This window comes from Pipistrellus hanaki, assembly GCF_964339955.1.
Source record: "Pipistrellus hanaki genome assembly, chromosome: 11".
NCBI classification, from domain to species: domain Eukaryota; kingdom Metazoa; phylum Chordata; class Mammalia; order Chiroptera; family Vespertilionidae; genus Pipistrellus; species Pipistrellus hanaki.
This window is the reverse complement of record NC_140513.1, coordinates 67,829,027-67,848,488: the sequence shown is the minus strand read 5'-3', so window position 1 is coordinate 67,848,488 and position 19,462 is coordinate 67,829,027. Positions and strand designations below refer to the sequence as shown.

At 39.6% G+C, this 19,462-nt stretch overlaps 1 protein-coding gene and 1 pseudogene across 2 annotated transcripts in view; one reads left to right on the top strand and one right to left on the bottom strand.

Moving 5' to 3' along the window:
• The first annotated feature begins 15,078 nt into the window (after positions 1-15,078).
• On the top strand, positions 15,079-17,407 carry LOC311630229 (ADP/ATP translocase 4-like; annotated as a pseudogene). Its single transcript has 2 exons — positions 15,079-15,857; positions 17,366-17,407. The product of its transcript is annotated as an ADP/ATP translocase 4-like (transcript).
• Positions 17,408-18,521: 1,114 nt separating this feature from the next.
• Positions 18,522-19,462, bottom strand: part of ZNF484 (zinc finger protein 484) — a 35,689-nt gene continuing 34,748 nt past the window's right edge. The window contains exon 7 of the mRNA XM_084898962.1: positions 18,522-18,543. Within this exon, the coding sequence (XP_084755088.1) occupies positions 18,537-18,543 (7 nt within the window). The 3' untranslated portion in view covers positions 18,522-18,536. The remainder of the gene's footprint in view (positions 18,544-19,462) is intronic.

The following is a 19,462-nucleotide window of genomic DNA, read 5'->3' as shown; positions in this document are numbered from 1 at the left end:
CACCCACCTCCAACATCCTCTGAGGAGTCCCAGATTGCAAGAGGACACTGGCCAGGCAAAGGGACCCCACCAGTGCATGAATCAGTGCACTGGGCCCCTAGTATTTAAATAAACATGCAGTATAATGTAGACTTGTTACAAGGTAGGTGTTGAAAACATTTTTGCTTTGGTTCTGAAATGGGAAGGCATGGCTCTGAGTTTCTGGGTGAGGGACAGGAGTACCTTGGTATCTTAAATCAGCACTGAAAACCCCAACCAGGTGCAATTAATGCAAAATGCTAGAATGGCTGGGCTTGGACAGAGCTGGTCTAGGGTTCAGGATCTACAGGAGGGGCCACACACAAATTAAAACACTAGACATGAAATATGACTTTAGAAGGCATGGGGCCAGGTGGAAACCCCTCTCTAGTGGAGAAACTCATTGAAGCCCTGGACCTGTCAGCTTTTATTCACTTGAACATTTGCCCTTTAAGAATGCATCCAGGCATATTAGGGAATTGCCTTCAGCCATTAAGCCCAAAGCAGGGCAACACTATTCTGATGCTCAGCCTTGCTGAATATCAAAGTCCAATGGCCTTCCAATGGGTCTTTTTGCCTTTATATGCTACCTACTGTTGGTTTTAGCCTCTGGCGTTTCCCACTTTTTGTTTTCTTAGTAAATCTAAAAAGCTTATGCCAGCTACAGGGCTTGAGTCCTTTTAAGACTTTTCATTAGCATCTTCAAACTAGAAATAAATATAAGAGCAAGAATGAAAAGCAAATGTAGGAAAGTCCAATGAAAAGGATTAAGCTCTTTCATGTCCTTTTAAATTGCTCTCAGGCATTTAAGGAATTAGTTTGTAGAAGTCTCCTTCCCGGGCCTTCAGTTCTTTGACTTCCCCTTTCCAATCACTGTCCCCTGGGATATGACAGCAGTGATATTCTTGTTCTGAATGGTGGACAAAACAATGGGCAATGACCATGCAGGTCCGACCTTCTTTGGCTTTGTCCATGGCAACCTGCACCATTGCACAACAGATGACTGCTGGCATGGCAAGGCTTCTTCACCATCCCCCAGCTCATTTCTGGACTGTTCCTCCTCTGTCTCTTTCTCCTTCCATTCCTTATCTTCAGCGTGCTGCTTGGGACTACTGCTATCTGTGGCTGGAGTAGTGGATTGTCTGAAGTCATAGGTACAGGTTGAGGCCTTGTAGGAATCCACACGGGCTTGGAGGAGTTTTCTGGAAATACACCAGCGTATCCTCGACCAAAGGTTAACAAGGGTCCAGGGCCCTTCCATAAGCCAGACACGGGATCTTTCCATTTAGCCAGACCATTTTCCTTTGACTTATCCTGACACCAGTGTAATTCCGTGGGTGTGTTGCCATCAACATTACAAGTGAAAAAATTTAAAGTAATTAAGGCTTGGTGTAGTTTACTTACAGGAGGTTTCTCCACTGTCCCCCTTTTTGTTTTTCAAGTTGGGATTTTAGCCACTGATGTTGGTGTTCTATAATTGGCTGTCCTTGGGAATTGTATAGTATTCCCATAATGTGCTGAATTTTCCAATTTTTACAAAATTGCTGGAAATGACACCTGCTTAAATAGTATAAATAGACTTTGGTCACTGAGCCATTTAATCAAGCAGTCTCAATTCTATTTACCAGGCCAGAAGCATAGGCAGAATCAGAAACAATATTAAGAGGCTTTTGGAAATTCTGTAGTGCAGTCTTGATAGCTTCTAAATTAATTATTTGCACAGAAGTATGACTGGTCTGGATGACTCATTCTGAATTCATTGCATGATAAGCAGGTTTACCATTAGATGAACCATCAGTAAAAACACTTAATGCTCCAGGAATATGTTCCTGCCTAGTATTTTTTGGTATAAGAGTAGGGATATAATATAAAGATTGTAATTTTTTTTTTGTAGGTGAAAACTAAATTCCCCTTAATTCACCAATTCAAATCAGTCTGAAATAACACTTCTAATAGCTTCCCAGTGAGGGAAAGATAGATGCATTGGGGTTCTTCTCCTTTAAGCTGCCTGCAGTGCTTTCTGAGTTGAGATATTAACTGAGCCATGAGTTCTATATATATAACCACAGTTTTAAAGGATTGATGCCCTAGGTGGGCCCACTCAATAATAGTAGAAGAGTTTTTATTTTGGAACATGACTCCAGTAGGACTATTTACAGTAGGATTAATCTGTACTAATAAAGGCAATTCAAGCTGTTTCCATGCTACTTAGGCTGAGGATATTGCCTGCTCAATTCCTAATAACTCTTTCCTACCTTCATCTGTTAATGTTCAGGGCAAGGAAAGATTAGAATCACCCCTAAATATGTTGAATAAATTGTTCATTTCTCCCATAGAAATTTTTAGATAAGGTCTTAATCAATATCCTCTAATAATTTTTGAAATCATTTAAGGCAATCTTTGCGTATTTCTACCTTTTGAGACCTAATACATTGTATTTTTTATTACAGTTCCTAAGTATTTGAAGAGCATCTTCCTCTGTATTTTTCCCCAGAGCAATCTCTAAGCCACATATAATGAGTTTCTTTTAAAAACTTTTACTTTCTTTTAAACAGAGCGATAAACTTGGTTGCTTTTCACAAAAACAGTAGAAGAGAGGTATGCTGGCCAATACTGCAATGCATTTTACATACATTTCAAGTAAAAGTAACTCTTTTTCTTATGGTGTCTCATTAATGGTGAGATTTAATACTTGAATAATAACTTTTAGTTTATTTTGTAAATAGTGAAAGATTTTTAAATTTCTCATTTTTATTAAACTTATATTTTACCTTTAAACAGCATTTTTTTGGCTAGTGCTCATCTGCATATGTATGCAAATTTTACTTTGGACTTTACTAGAACCAATTGCTCATAAAATATTGGCTTCTCATATACTGAGTTTATATAAGACCTTGATTATATTGTGGAAAGCTAATGAGTATTTAGCAAACTTGTCCTGCAAAGCTTAGAGGCTCAGTGTATGGAGCGTCAGCCTGTGGACTGAAAGGTCCCAGGTTCAATTCCAGTCAAGGGTGTGTACCTTGGTTGAGGGCACATCCCCAGTAGGAGGTGTGCAGGAGGCAGCTGATCAATGTTTCTCTCTCATCAATGTTTCTAACTCTAACCCTCTCCCTCTATCTAAAAATCAATAAAAATATATTTAGAAAATAGAATAATAAAATATATGTATATAAATAGAATACAGTTAATAATTTTTATTTAATAAAGCTTCCCACATGATATCAACTATTTTAGATCAGCCTAATGTAGTTCAAAAATATTTCTTTTAAAAAGAGAGAATAAATCCTTGAATCATTCCAGGGCCCTCAAATTGTCCCAAAGCTATCTCAAGTTAAAGTCTTGAAATTTAACTGGGAAAGACTGTCAAATATACATAACCCAAAGACTATATTATACACTTTTAGTAATTAAAATATATCAATTAAATTTAAACCGGTTTTAATATGAAAAATTTGGTTCAGACCATATAATTCTCTTTTTAATCAGGCCAATAAAATATTATATCCTCAGTTGAAATTCTACTACATATAGAACACATGACTACAATATATTTTGAACTATTAATTTCGCCAGAGAAAATATAAGATTTTTCTCAAAAATGAATTTCTATACTTTATGCATTTTGTTATTACAATCATATAATTTCTCCCAGAACTTTTAACTCTTAGTCAAGTTAAATACTTGGCATTTCTCAGATTAGTAATATATATTTACTATTAAAGATATATTTCAAATAAAATAAAAGACATTAAATTAAGAGATTCAAATCTATCCTTTAGGTTTTTCATATTTGGCAAACTGAGATTAATATTTCAGTATTTTCTCACTTTAAAATACCTAGATATTTAATAATTTTTATTATTTAATTCAGCAATGTTCTAAAGTTCTAAATTACCAAAGATTTTGGAAAACTCTGTTTACGCATATGAGACTGGGGAAAAGAGGGTGGGGGAGCAGGCCTGTAGCCATTTGAATTTAAAACTGCAACATTCTTCTTTAGAGATAACCTCTAAGGTTACTGCTGCAACTTCTGAGCTTGTACAGGGAGAAGGGCGACTGACCCTTTCCTCTAACAGAGAGTGCAATCAGTCTCCTGTTGAGTGGCTGGACTTTCATTATTAATATATTTATAAATATTACTGAAAAGCTTTATTATAAATCCTTCATTTTAGTTATATCTATTCATTTACATTTTAACAACTTTGAGATTTTAAAGCCAATTATTATTATCCAAGGCATTTTCTTTGGAAAATTCTGTAACACAGATAACTTACTTTCAGTGGCTTTAATATTACCCTATCCTATATAATAAAAAGGTAATATGAAAATTGATCATCACTCCAACACACAAGATGGCCACCCCATGTAATCAAAGATGGCCGCCTCATGTGGACGCAAGATGGCCACCACAAGATTACTTGCAGGGGAGGGCAGTTGTGGGTGATCAGGCCAGCAGAGGAGGACAGTTGGGGGGATCCAGGCCTGAAGGGGAGCGAACTTGGGGGGAACCAGGCCTGCAGGGGAGGGAAGTTAGGGGTGACCAGGCTGGTAAGGGCGGGCAGTTAGGGTTGACTAGGTCAGTAGGGGAGGGCAGTTTAGGGGTGACCATTCTGGCAGGGTGGGGCAGTTAGTGGTGACCGGGTCAGCAGGGAAGGGCAGTTGGAGGTAACCAGACCTGCAGGGGAGGGCAGTTAGAGGCAACTGGGCTGGCAGGGGAGCAGATAGATGTCAATCACGCTGGAAGGGAAATGGTTATGGGGTGATCAGGCTGGTAGGTAGAAGCGATTAGGGGCAGGCAGCCAGTCAGGCAAGCAGGCAAGCAGTTGGGAGCCAGCAGTCCTGATTATGAGAGGGCTGTCTCCCATTCACTGCTGGTGAGAATGCAGACTGGTACAACCACTATGGAAAACAGTCTGGTGAGTCTTCAAAAAATTAAGAATAGAGCTACCATACAATCCAGAAATCTCATTTCTGGAATATATACCCAAAAAAACTTGAAAGCATGTATTTATTGGCAAAGATATATGCAGCCTTATGTTCATTGCAGCATTATTCATAGTGGCTAAGATCAAAACAACCAAAGTGTCCCTCACTAGAGGACTGGATAAAGAAAATGTGGTACATATACAAAATGAATACTACACAGTTATATGAAGGAATAAAATATCGCCATGTGCAACAACATGGATGGACCTTGAGGACATTATGCTAAGTGAACTAAGTCAGTCAGAAAAAGCTTAGAAAACGTATGATTTCACTCATATTAGAGATATAAAACTGAAACTCAACCTAACCGGTTTGGCTCAGTGGATAGAGCATTAGCCTATGACTCAAAGGTCCCAGGTTTGATTCCAGTCAAGGGCATGTACTGTGGTTGCGGGCACATCCCCAATAGGAGGTGTGCAGGAAGCAGCTGACCGATGTGTCTCTCTCATTGATGTTTCTAACTCTCTATCCCTCTCTCTTCCACTCTATAAAAAAACAATTATATATATTTATATATATATATATATATATATATTTTTTTTTTTTTTTAAACTGAAACTCATGAACATAAACAATAATATGGTAGTTGCTATAAGGAAGAGGGTGGGGATAAAAGGAGGTCCTAACTTAAGGTGACATGAGAAGATTTGACTCTGGGTGGTGGGCACGAAGTGTAATATACAAAACTTATAACATAGAAACCCACCTAAAATCTATATGTTCATCTTCACCAATATCACCCCAATCTACTTAATAAAAAATATATTGTTTCCCAACTCTATGATCATCTGTATTATTATTTTTTCCATTTTTTTATTAAGGTATTATATGTGTACATATCTTACCATTCCCCCTAGCACCCCACTCCCATACATGCCCTCTCCCCCTCCCCCCCCGAGTTTTACGTCCATTGGTTATGCTTATATGCATGCACACAAGTCTTTCAGTTGATCTATTATTTCCCCCACCTCTTCCTAATTTTCCCGCTATAATTTGGCATTCTGTTTCATGCTTTACTGTCTCTGTATCTATCTTTTTGTTCAACAGTTTATAATTTTCTTTATTATTCATAAATGAATGAGATCATGTGGTATTTTTCTTTCATTGATTGGCTTATTTCACTTAGCATGATATTCTCCAATTCCATCCAGGTTGCTGCAAATGGTAAGAATTCCTTCTTTTTTTATGGCAGCATAGTATTCCATTGTGTAGATGTACCATAGTTTTCTGATCCAGTCATCTAGTGATGGGCACCTAGGTTGTTTTCAAATCTTAGCTTATTGTAAATTGTGCTGCTATGAACATAGGGGTGCATATATCCTTTCTTATTGGTGTTTCCAGTTTCTTAGGATATATTCCTAGGAGTAGGAATACTGGGTCAAATGGGAGTTCCATTTTCAATTTTTTGAGATAACTCCATACTGTTCTCCACAGTGTCTGCACCAGTCTACATTCCCACCAGCAGTGCACAAGTGTTCCTTTTTCCCCACATCCTCAACAACACTTGTCGTTTGTTGATTTGTTGATGGTAGCCATTATGGCTGGTGTGAGATGGAACCGCATTGTCGTTTTGATTTGCATCTCTCAGATAATTAGTGACTTTGAGCATGTTTTCATGTGTCTCTTGGCCTTCTGTCTTCTTTTGAAAAGATTCTATTTAGGTCCAATGCCCATTTCTTTATTGGATCATTTATCTTCCTTTTATTAAATTGTATGAACTGCCTGTAGATGTTGGAGATTAAACCTTTATCAGTGATAACATTTGCAAATATGTTCTCCCATACAGTGGGATTTCTTGTTTTGTTGATAGTTTCTTTTGCTTTGAAAAAAGATTTTATTTTGATGTAGTCCCATTTGTTTATTTTCTTTTTAGCTTCCATTGCCCTAGGGGCAGAATCAGTGAAGAAATTCTTTTGGCATATGTCTGAGATTTTGCTGCCTGTGGATTCCTCTAGAATTTTTATGGTTTCCCATCTTATGTTTAAGTCTTGTATCCATTTTGAGGTGGGTTTTTTTTGAGGGTTTTTTTTGGGTATGGTGTAAGTTGGTGATCTAGTTTCATTCTTTTGCATGTATCTGTCCAATTTTCCCAACACCATTTATTGAAGAGACTGTTTTGACTCCATTGTGTGTTCATGCCTCCTATGTCAAATATTAATTGAGCATAGTGATTTGGGTTGATAATCTGGATTCTCTATTCTACTCCATTGATCTATATATCTGTTCTTGTGCCAGTACCATGCTGTTTTGAGAACAGTTGCTTTGTAATACAGCTTGAAATCTGGTATTAAGATCCCTTCTACTTCGTTCTTCATTCTCAGGATTGCTGTGGCTATTCAGGGTCTTTTGTATTCCAGATGAATTTGTGGAGAGTTCTTTCTAGGTCTGTGAAATATGCCATTGGTATTTTAATGGGGAGTGCATTGAATCTATAGATTGCTTCGGGTAGTATGGACATTTTAATGATGTTGATTCTACCAATCCGTGAACATGGTATGTTCTTCCAACTGTTTATGTCTTCCTCTATCTCTTTTTTCAGTTTCCTGTAGTTTTCCGTGTATAGGTCTTTTACCTCCCTAGTTAAGTTTTTTCCTATGTATCTTAAATTTTTTTGGTGCAATGGTAAATGGGATTGCTTTTTTAGTCTCTCTTTCTGTAAGTTCATAATTGGTGTATAGAAAGGCCATAGATTTTTTTTGGCTTTAATTTTGTATCCTGCTACATTACAGAATTCATTTATTAAGTCTGTTAGGTTTTTGATAGAGTCTTGGGTTTTTAATGTACAATATCATGTCATCTGCAAATAATGACAGTTTTATTTCTTATTTTCCAATTAGGATGCCTTTTATTTCTTCTTCTTGTCTAATTGCAATGGCTAAAACTTCCAGTACTATGTCAAACAGGAGTGGAGAGAGTGAGCATCCCTGTCTTGTTCCTGTTCTTAGGGGAAATGGTTTTAGTTTTTTCCCATTCAATATGATGTTTGCTGTGGGTTCATCATATATAGCTTTTATTATGTTGAGGTATGATCCTTCTATTCCCACCTTGTTGAGAGTTTTTATCGAGAAGGGGTGTTGGATTTTTTCAAATGCTTTTTCTGCATCAATTGATATGACTATGTGATTTTTATCTTTCAGTCTGTTTATGTGAGGTGTCACGTTTATTGATTTGAGAATATTGTACCATCCTTGCATTCCTGGGATAAATCCTACTTGGTCATGGTGTATGATCTTTATGATGTACTGCTGGAGTCGATTTGCTAGAATTTTGTTGAGGATTTTGGCATCTATGTTCATGAGGGATATTTGCCTGTACTCTTTTATTGTGTTGTCTTTATCTGGTTTTGATATTAGGGTGATGCTGGCTTCATATAAGGAGCTTGGAAGTGTTCCTTCCTCTTGCATTTTTTTGGAATAGTCTGAAGGGGATAAGTTTTAGTTCTTCCTTGAATGTTTGGTAAAAGTCTCCTGTGAAGCCATCTGGCCCTGGGCTTTGGTTTGCTGGAAGCTTTTTGATGACTGCTTCAATTTCTTCCATACTTAATGACCTATTTAGCTGTTTGGATTTTTTCTGATTAAGTTTTGGAAGGTTATAATTTTCAGCAATCTGTCCATTTCCTCCAGGTTGTCCAGTTTGTTGGAATAGAGTTGTTTGTTGTATTTTGTAACAGTCCTTTGTATTTCGGTGGGGTCTGTTGTTATTTCACCTCTTTTGTTTCTGATTTTGTTTATTTGGGTCCTCTCTCTTTGTTTCTTGGTGAGCCTGGCTAGAGGTTCATCAACCTTGTTTATCCTTTCAAAGAACCAGCTCTTGGTTTTGTTGATCTTTTGTATTGTTTCTTTGGTTTCTATGTTGTTTGTCTCTGCTCTGTTCTTAATTATTTCCTAACTTCTGATTACACTGGGCTTTTCTTGTTGCTCTAACTCTTTGAGTTGTAGGGTTAGGTAATTTATTACCATTGTTTCTTGTTTTTGTCTTTGTTTTTTTTTTTTTTAATATATTTTATTGATTTTTTTACAGAGAGGAGGAGAGAGGGATAGAGAGCTAGAAATGTCGATAAGAGAGAAACATCGACCAGCTGCCTCTTGCACACCCCCTACCGGGGATGTGCCCGCAACCAATGTACATGCCCTTGACCGGAATCGAACCTGGGACCTTTCAGTCCGCAGGCTAAAGCTCTATCCACTGAGCCATACCGGTTTCGGCATGAGGTGTGTTTCTTGTAGACAGCAGATATATGGATCTTGTTTTCTTATTTAATCTGTTACCCTATGTCTTTTGATTGGGACATTTAAACCATTTACATTTAAAGTTATTATTGATATGTACTTATTTTTTTAAATATATTTTATTGATTTTTTACAGAGATAAAAGGAGAGTGATAGAGAGCTAGAAACGTCGATGAGAGAGAAACATCGACCAGCTGCCTCTTGCACACCCCCTACTGGGGATGTGCCTGCAACCAAGGTACATGCCCTTGACCGGAATAGAACCCGGGACCTTTCAGTCCACAGACCGACATTCTACCACTGAGCCAAACCGGTTTCAGTGATAGGTACTTATTTCTCACCATTTTTATTCTATACCCCTGTGTTCCTTTCTCGCTTCCTATTTCTTTTTTTCTTCCTTCCTACCTTTCTTTCTTTCTTTCTTTCTTTTTTTTATTTATTGCAGACCCTTTAGCATTTTTTTTTTTTTTTATTGCTGGTTTGATGGTGATAAATTCCCTTAGTCCTTTTTTGTCTGTGAAGCTTCTGATTTCACCTTCAATTTTTATTGATAGCCTTGCTGGGTACAGTTTTCTTGGATTCAGACCCTTCCTTTGCATGACTTTCCCTTCTGGCTTGATGAGTTTCTGTAGAGAAATCAGTTGCTAGTCTGATGGGGGTTCCTTTGTATGTAATTTTCTGTCTCTCTCTCTCTGGCCTCTTTTAAGATTTTTACTTTGTCGTTGGTGTTTACCAATTTAATTATAATGTGTCTTGGTGTCGGTTTTTTGGGGTTCATTTTGTTTGGGACTCTGTGAGCTTCTTGGATTTGTGTGGGTTTTTTCTTCCCTATTTCAGGAAAGTTTTCTGTCATTATTTCTTGAAACAGGTTTTCTATTCCTTCCTAAGTTTCCTTTTTTTCTAGAACCCCTATTATGTGGCTGTTGTTTTGTTTTATGTTGTCCCAGTGTTCCCTTAGACCCTTCTCCTGCTTTTTAATTTTTTTTTTCTAGAAGCTGCTCTACTTGGGTATTTTTTTCCATCTTGTCTTCTAGCTCACTGATGCAGTCCTCTGCTTCTACTAGTCTACTGTAGATGCTTTCTATTGAGTTCTTTACAGCAATGATGCCATTTTTCATTTCTCCTTGGGTTTTTACTCATATTGAATTTGTCTTCCACTCTTTTCAACCACCTTATGACCATTTCTCTGAATTCTTGCTCTGATAGGGTGCTTGTCTCTTAATTCGTTTACTTCCTTTTCTAGTGATGCCTGCTTTTCTTTCATATGCAGCCTGTTTCTTTGTCTCCCTATGGTCTCTCTCCTCAGGATGTCTGGTTATGTAGTTCTCTCTCTCCTGTGTTGATTTAAAGGTACAAAATACAACACAACCAGGTATAACACACAAGGCACTGAACAGCGATGTATTCTCGATATTAATAACCTCCAATATATGTGACCACCAGAGAAAGGCAAATTAGGGGGTAGGAGAGAAAGAAGAGTAAAAAAAAAAAAAGAAAAAAAAATAAGAGAGACTAGAACGAGACTAAAAAAGAAAAGAGGAACAAACTACATATATGGGGAGGAATCTCCAATAGAGCAACCATTAATACAACAAATGCCAGCAACAAGTACCTGGAGATTAATACAACCTAAAACACCAACTAATATCAAGCAAGGACAGGGAAAACTTAAGTAAAAAAAAAAAAACAAACTAAAACACGGCAAACAAAAACACAAACAATCAAACAAAGAGAATAAGCAAAACGATCTCACAAAAAAGCATTAAAACTTCGATATAGTTAACATTCAAACAAACAACTACAAAACGACATAGAGAAAAACAATTTTTTTTTTTTTTTTTGGACAGCGAAAAGAGGTGTGTGTATGGACTTGGAGCAGGGGATTGGAAATTAGATATATAAGTAGGGTGAAATTTTAGCAGGGGTAAACAGAAAGAATAGGGAAAATCTAGAGCAGGAAAGGGTTAAGATAAACAGGACACCAAAGGGAAAAGGTTAGGTAGAGAGTTGAGAGAATAAAGCGATGGTGAAGGAAAGGTGAAAATAGACTGTAGAACACTAATCCCGAAGTAAAATAAAGAGCAAATAAAATGACACTTAAAAATATTTAATACAGCCGAAACCGGTTTGGCTCAATGGATAGATCGTCGGCTTGGGGACTGAAAGGTCCCGGGTTCGATTCCGGTCAAGGGCATGCACCTTGGTTGAGGGCATATCCCTAGTTGGGTGTGTGCAAGAGGCAGCTGATGGATGACTCTCTCTCATCGATGTTTCTAACTATCTCTCTCCCTTACTCTGTACAAAATCAATAAAATATATTAAAAAAATATGTAATACATTAAAAAGGTTAAATAGTGGTAGTAATAATGCTGATTACAAATAAAAATGTAATAATTAAAGGGCAAAATCAAGTGAGGAAAAAAGAAAAAAATCATTTTTTAAATAAATGATGCAAGTAATGAAAATACAAAAAATTAAAAAATAAAATGTGCAGTAGTAAAGGTCATTCACTTCCTCTATTGTTCTGTTTGGCATGCCTGTTTTCCAGTCTGGACAGTATTGCAGTTTCCTGCATTTTATTGCTCCTCAGTGTTGTAATGCAGCCATGATTTTTAAGCAGGCAGTGTCTTAATTTCTGTATTCTTTTATTTTTTATTACACTAGGGTCAATTTGTGATTCAGCCTCTGGGTGGAAGTGTTTCTGGGTTGACTTCCAGGACTCCACAGCCTCTCTAGCTTTTTTTCTCTGTGACACTCAACCAGTTTGCAGAGGCTGACGGGCAAGTCCAAGGAGACTGCACACCCCTGAAACTCGCAGGCTATCCCTCCACATCAGATCAAAACAGGTTGCTCTTTGGAGATCCCCCGTTAGCAGCTCTGAGGACCCCCTTCCACATTCACGGATCACGTCAGCCCAACAGCCCGGGGCGTCTCCAGCAAACACCTCCCTGGTCCTCCAGCTTCCACAGTGTGCAGTGCCTGCATTACTGTCTTCCGCCAGGACTAGAGCCCTCATCCTATTCCCCGAAATCTGACCTTTCCATGGCGGAGTAGAGAGCTCCTTTGAGTCCAAGCATTTGCGCCACCTGAGACTGGTGTTCTGGGGCTCACAGCTGCTTGGTGGTCGCCGCAGCTGTGGATATTCAGGCCTCTGACAAGATCCACTTTTCCTTTCAAGATGGCGAGATCTCCCCATCCGAGCCCGTAGCTCCGGATGGGACCCAACCGCCATGGGTGCTTTCCTGTCAGGGGAACCCTGTCCAGCAGTCCACCACCTTCTCCTGGAGTTCAGCTCTCCCTTAGCTTGCTGTTCTATCTTCTCTGGGACAAGGTTCAGAACACGTCTGTCTATTCTGCCGCCATTTTCTCCACCTCGGATGTATTATTATATATTTTTAATAAGATTCACCTAATGCAAATTATATAATAAGATTCACCTAATGCAAATTATATATATATGACCAGACAAAATGGGTATCAAAATTTAAAGAAAATCAGATCCCCTTTATTTAAAAAAAATTACATAAACGTTTTTCTGAAAAGTAATTTTTAATTTATAAATAAAAGAGTCTCTACATGATATTTAGGATATATTACAAATTTGAAACTAAAATTTTTATTTAAAATAGGTCTCCCACAGATTTCAATAAAATGGGCACTGTAGAATACAATGTGGAGGGAGGCAATTATATGGTAACTTCCTTTTTTATTTTTTTAATCCTCACCCCAGGATATATTTATTGCTGAAAGAGAGAGTGAAACATTGATGTAGATGTGAGGGAGAAACATCAATCTGTCACTTCCCTATGCACCCTGACCAGGGATGGAACCCCCAATCTCTGTATATGCCCTGACCAGGAATTCAACCCACATCCTTTTGTGTAATGGAGGGTGCTCCAACACATTTAGTCACCTGGCCAGGGCTGTGATAGATAAAATCTTAATATTCCAAAGAGTACAGATAATTTCCAAAGCCACTGGTAATGTTAACCCTGGGAATGAATCCCCTTGATAGGTTACCATATTAGATTAAGTTTCATATACTTCATAAAGATCTCCCACAAAAGGACATTTCAGGAAGTGTCCAGGATATATAGCTACGGTATTTTCTGGCGTTTAAGACGACCCCCTAATTTTACAGTTAAAACATAGGTTTATGCCTATATTCGCTGTATAAGACTACCCCCCACTTCCGAGGCAACACCAGTTCTTTTTTTAATAGGCCGCCTCTCTGACTCTGGCTAATCTGAGCAGGCTTTTTACTAGAACTGGTGTTGCCTTGGAAGTGGCATAAACCTATGTTTTTACTGTAAAATTAGGGGGTCGTCTTTTACGCCAGAAAATACGGTACACTTTCTGTGGTGCTCACACCAAGGACAGAACTGGATGCCAGGGGCTTCATAGTTATGGCCACCTTGCTGAGCTCAGGCAGATTGTCTTTAGGATTGTGCCCCTGGCCCCGTGGATTATTGGGAAATCCATTTCCCAAATTATTTGAAATGTATTCCTTACTCAGGTCTGCCAGAGTCCTCTCAGGCAATGCCTGACTGTGCCCACAAGCTGTAGTGACTCAGGAGCCACTGCACCAGGGCTACCTAGCCACATCACCCCCCAGACATGCAAGTGGTGCTGATGGAGCTTCCAGAAAGCTGTAAAATAAGAGGAGGCTTTAGAATATGTTAACATCTTTTGTGGAAAATGTAGATAACACAGCTCTCTGGTGGTAAGTTTTCTTTGCCTGTGGCCTGGCCCCTGGATCTGGGGAAGTGCAGCTTTTGGAGAATTTCTCCCCCTCACTCACTGGAGCAATGATATCTGTGCTCCTCCTTCCTTCTATAAGTCCAGAAGCTGGAATTTACATCATCTTCTCCCTGGGACTCCACAGTCTCTACCATCTGTTCTCAGTGGCCACTCCACTCAGCCCTCTCTCGGTTCAGGTTCCACTCAAATGACCAGGAAGGGTCACTGCCCTTTCAGTGCCACCCATTCCCCTGACGGTGCCAATGACTTTCTCGTGCTGAACGTGGCCTCTGGAAGCCACCTACTAGGTCTGTTACTTGGGCAAGTCATTTGTTGCCTAGATTTACCAATTTTATTTTATAAAATGTTATTATGTTATAAAATAGGTAAATTATGAATTTAGGCTATTTGTTAAATACTGGAATTTATCTAAAATATTTGCCAATTTTTCTCTCTTTTATGCATATACTAGGGGCCCAGTGCACACATTTGTGCACCTTGAAAAGAATTGTGGGCTGCTAGGCAGTGGTAGGCACAGGAGCAGGTCCCGGCCCATCCTCCACACCCCCACCTGGCCCCTGCTTATATGGTCCCCGGTCCCCTGTCTGCAGGTATGAGTAGCGGCTATTGTCCTGATCACCCCTCAGGAGCAGAGGAAGGGGGAGAAGCCCTTGGGCGATCAGGGCCAGTAGCCATCGCTCACACCTGCTAATGGCGCTGAGTGATCAGGACCAGCACTGGGTCCCAGGTGCCGGAGGAAACCGGTGCTGGAAGCCAAGGAAAGGCACTGGCAGTGAGTGCAAGCGGTGGCTCCAGTGCCAGCTGCACATGTGAGTGGGGCCAGCACTGGCAGTGGGTGCGAGCAACAACTCCAGCGCTGGCAGCGGGTGTGAGCACCGGGTGGGACTGCAGCACTCGGGAACAAAGAATTTTCAGTTACCACCAGACACCTGTCCCAACGACAGCAACCGGTGCCCCACCTTGGTCTGGCACCCCCCACTCACCTGCTCCACCACCCACCACAGCCAAAGCCTGCCATGTCCCACACACACCCCAGAGATCAGCACATCATAGTAACCAGTTGTTCGGTTGTTTGGTTGTTTCGGTTCTGGTGTTCAGTCTATTTGTATATTAACCTTTTATTATATATGATATAATAAAATACATTAAGAATTCAACTGTGGGGTTTTCTGCTTCCTTTTGCCTCTTCCAAGCACATTTTACCTGCTGCTGTTGGTTTTTTACATCTGTCATCTCACCATGCATCATGACCCTCCAAAGAAGAAGCCAGAGGAGGACAGAAAAGCGGTTCTTTGACACCATGTCCTTCGGGAAGGATCTGCTGGCTTGTGGTTGCTGGCAGCTGTGTCCAAGACTGCAGCAGCGCCCATTGAGCAGGTGAAGCTTCTGCTGCAGGTGCAGGCGTCATCCACGCAGATCCCCCCTGAGGCTCAGTACAAAGGCCTGGTGGACTGTCTGGTGTGGATTCCCCATGAGCAGGGTTTCTTCAGTTAATGGCATGGCAGTTTTGCAAATGTTATTTGGTATTTTCCAACCAAGCTCTAAATTTTGCTTTTAAGAACAAATTCAAACAACTTTTCGTGTCTGGAGTTAATACAGAAAAATAGTTCTAGAGATGGTTTTTGGCAAACCTGGCTTCTGATGGAGCAGCTGGGGCAGCATCCTTATGTATAGTATATCCACTAGATTTTGCTCGAACCCGAATAGGTATTAACATTGGAAAATAACAGTGAGACTGAACGGCAGTATAAAGGAATCTTAGACTGCTTTGTGAAGATATACCAACACCAGGGAGCCATTGCATTTTTTCGTGGTGCCTTCTTCAATATACTTCATGGTAGAGGGGGCACTTTAGTATTGGTATCTTACCTAATAATAGACAAACATGTAAACTGACCATACCTCTGCTATGCCCACAGCCCATCAGAGTGAGTATGCAAATTAGAAGGCCAAAGATGGCGGCTGCCCAGCTGCTCCAGGCACAGAGTGGCCAAGCGGGGCAGGACGCCTACTGAGGGAGGGCAGGGGCCCAAGGGATCTACAGGAGCGGAGTGCCACAGCGAAGTCTGCAGTGAAGACGAGATGGCAGTCTGCAGCGAAGATGGCAAACTCCAGCTGGAGCGAAGGCCGGGGCCCGGGGTGCCGGAGGAAACGTGCTGGAAGCCAAGGAAAAGGAAGACCTATTGTATGAATCTCTTCATGCACCGGGCCTCTAGTTATAAAATTTAAGGATTCCTTAATATTTGTATTGGAGGTAGTTCACATCAGGAGATTAAATTGAGAAATGCATACATTTAACTTGTTAAACATACAAATTATATAGCTGCTGTATGTATATATTTTGATGGTTATTACCGTCAGTATTTCTTAAAGTGGTAATTCTACAATAAAGCATAAGCTTTTTTAAGCATTTAAGTATTAAAAATCAGATAAATGAGGGTTTCTTTCCCATTAAAACACAAACTCACTTTACTGAGTATATGTTATTTTTAAAAATATATATATTTAAAGATATATATATATATATATATATATATATATATATACATTTAAAATATATATTTTATTGATTTTTTACAGAGAGGAAGGGAGAGGGAAAGAGAGTTAGAAACATCGATGAGAGAGAAACATCAATCAGCTGCCTCCTGCACACCCCCTACTGGGGATGTGCCCACAACCAAGGTACATGCCCTTGACCAGAATCGAAACCAGGACCCTTGAGTCCACAGGCAGATGCTCTATCCACTGAGCCAAACCAGTCAGGGCTAGTATATGTTACTCTTATTAGTTAAAATGCTTTTCTTTTGTGATGAAAAATTAAAATGTATAATATTAAAATATAATAAATTAAAGTTCTTCAAAAATGCTATTATTTTAATATAATTATTTTCCTTTCTTTTAGAAACATATGACATATTTCTTAAAAGCTTATCAGAAGAAGTCATTATATCTTTGAGCATAAGTAAGCTTTCTTCTACAACATTTCTACTAAAACACTTCAGTTTATTACTAAGTATAGTGTTTATGGTAATATATAGCTTTTAATAAACCCAAATCTAGGTCACATAAAAAAAAACACCTGATAATGACATTAATGACACTGTAAACCTGTAGTTTGGGGGGGGGGGTGATACAAAATGGCATATATCTGCTAACTTTTTTCTTTAAATAAAATCTTGCTAATGTGAATATATCTTGGAACAGAACAAGTCCCCTCAAAAATTAGTTTGTGTATTTTGTATTAATAAAAGAAGTTTAAAAATTTTAAAAAAAAGAATTCAACTGTGAAGATACAACAGTTGGAAATACTTTTTTAGTATTTTCACTGTGTAAACTTATTTTTATATTGAATCTCTGTTACTTCACAGCAAACAAGAAAACTTGTTTTTGGGGGTAAATATCGGTCTTAAGGGCTTACTAGATTAAAACTTGGCATGTTATATCTGAGGGTCATCTTACTTTTTTGAAAATGTTTTTCATGTTTTGGTTAAAAAGTCACACAAGCTTAGGAACAGAAACAAATTAAGAATTAAAACCCAAATCATTACAATGAAGTTTGTCCAAACAGTTTGTGTGGAGATGACGGTTTAGAGAAACCAGCAGGCAGTGTTCCCAGAATTGAGAATAGCCAGCACCGTGCAGGCTTCTCCCGGAGACACTTGCATGCTGAGCGGTGACCACGTTTCCCTGGGAGACCAGGGCGAAGAAAGAGTATTCACTCGCATTCAAGCACTTGGTTACCTGAGTGGTGAGTTGTCAGGGGACACTGGTGAAGGAGAAGTGTGGGGAGGATGCATTCTTTTCTGAGTGACTTAGAAACCATGAAAATTTATCCAACAGAGATGCTAGAAAACATCTTTCCTACTAACTTCCTAGTAGGGGAAGCAGCCAATAGTACATTTTGGGACAAAGATCTGTACTTGGGAGAATTTTTCACAAAAAGCAGTGAGGGGAGAAAATTATGCCTCTGGACCTGGCTAGTAATATTCTTTCACCACTTTGTGTGGTCTCCCTAGGCTTGTGTGGCTGTTGCCATCCTGGTGCCCAAGCTGTGGCCCTTACTGCCTGGCCCAGGGCAACCCAGCAAGCAGCTAGTCTGGAGGCAGGCACGCCCTCCCACTCCTGCTCCTGGCAGCCCAGATGGACACACACGTGCAGCTGAGAGGTGCCTATCAACTAGCTTCACTTCACAGGACACAGCTCCTATGCTCCACAGTAAAGCCCATCACTGCCTTCTGTACTCTAAGGTAGAAGTCATCATGTTAAAATCCTCCTCCCGGAATAACAAAGCACAAGATTCTCCCATTCCCACACCCACCCAGAGTGGTCAGATTGGTTTACTAGGGCTGCCATAACAAAATACCACAGACCGAGGGCTTAAACAACTAAGATCTATTTTCCCATTGTTCTGGAGGCTTGCTCCAGATCAAGGTGCCAGCAGGTTCATTTTCTTTGAAGCCTCTGTCCTTTGCTTGCAGATGGCCACCTTCTCACCATGTCCTCACCTGGATGCTCCTCAGTCTGTGCACATCTGTCTCCTTATCTCCTATAGGAGCACCAGTCATATTGGATTAGAGTCTACCTATATGACCTCATTTTACCCTCATTACCTCTTTTAAGGCCCTGCTTCCAAATACAGTCACATTCTGAAGTCCTGGGAGTTAGAACTTAACATAAGGAATCTGGGAGGGGACACAACTCAGCCATGGCAGTGGTCTAGCTTAGTTTTACAGTGAGCTGAGTCTGTTAGAGACCTGACTAGGGGTCACAGTGACCTAAGAGCTAAGCAATTGAACTGGCTAACATGCACCACATTTAGAAGTAAAGCCCTTGAGATTTGGTAAGGTGCGGAGGTTGCCACTTAGAGATGTGACCCATAGACACATGGAATTTAAAATCCCCTCCTCCAATCAGAGCCCCTGATCCTCCAGGTCACAGTTCCACGCTCAACCATTGAACCACGCTGGCTGATCAATGATTCTTGAACTTGTAGAGACTTGTTTTGTGTCCTAACATGTGGCCTATCTTTGTGAATGACCCATGTGCACTTGAGAAGAATGTATATTCTGCACCTTTGGGGTGAAATGTTCTATAAATGTCAATTAAACCCACCTGATCCAGGGTGTTATTTAGAGTCACTGTTTGTTGCTTTGTTAGTTTTTTGTCTGGAAGATCTATCCAGTGAGGTCAGCAGGGTATTAAAATTCCCTACTATGACTGTATTATTATTGATCTCTCCCTTAAAATCCTCCAGAAGTTTTTTTTTTGTGTATTTAGGTGCTCCTTTTTTGGGTGCATATATGCCTATCAGGGTTATATCCTCTTGTTGGATCGATCCCCTTAGTATTATGTAGTGACCTTTATTATCTCTTGTAACAGCCTTCATTTTGAAGTCTATTTTGTCAGATATGAGTATTGATATCCAGTTGGTTTTTTGTTTTTGTTTTTTCGTTTCCATTTCCATT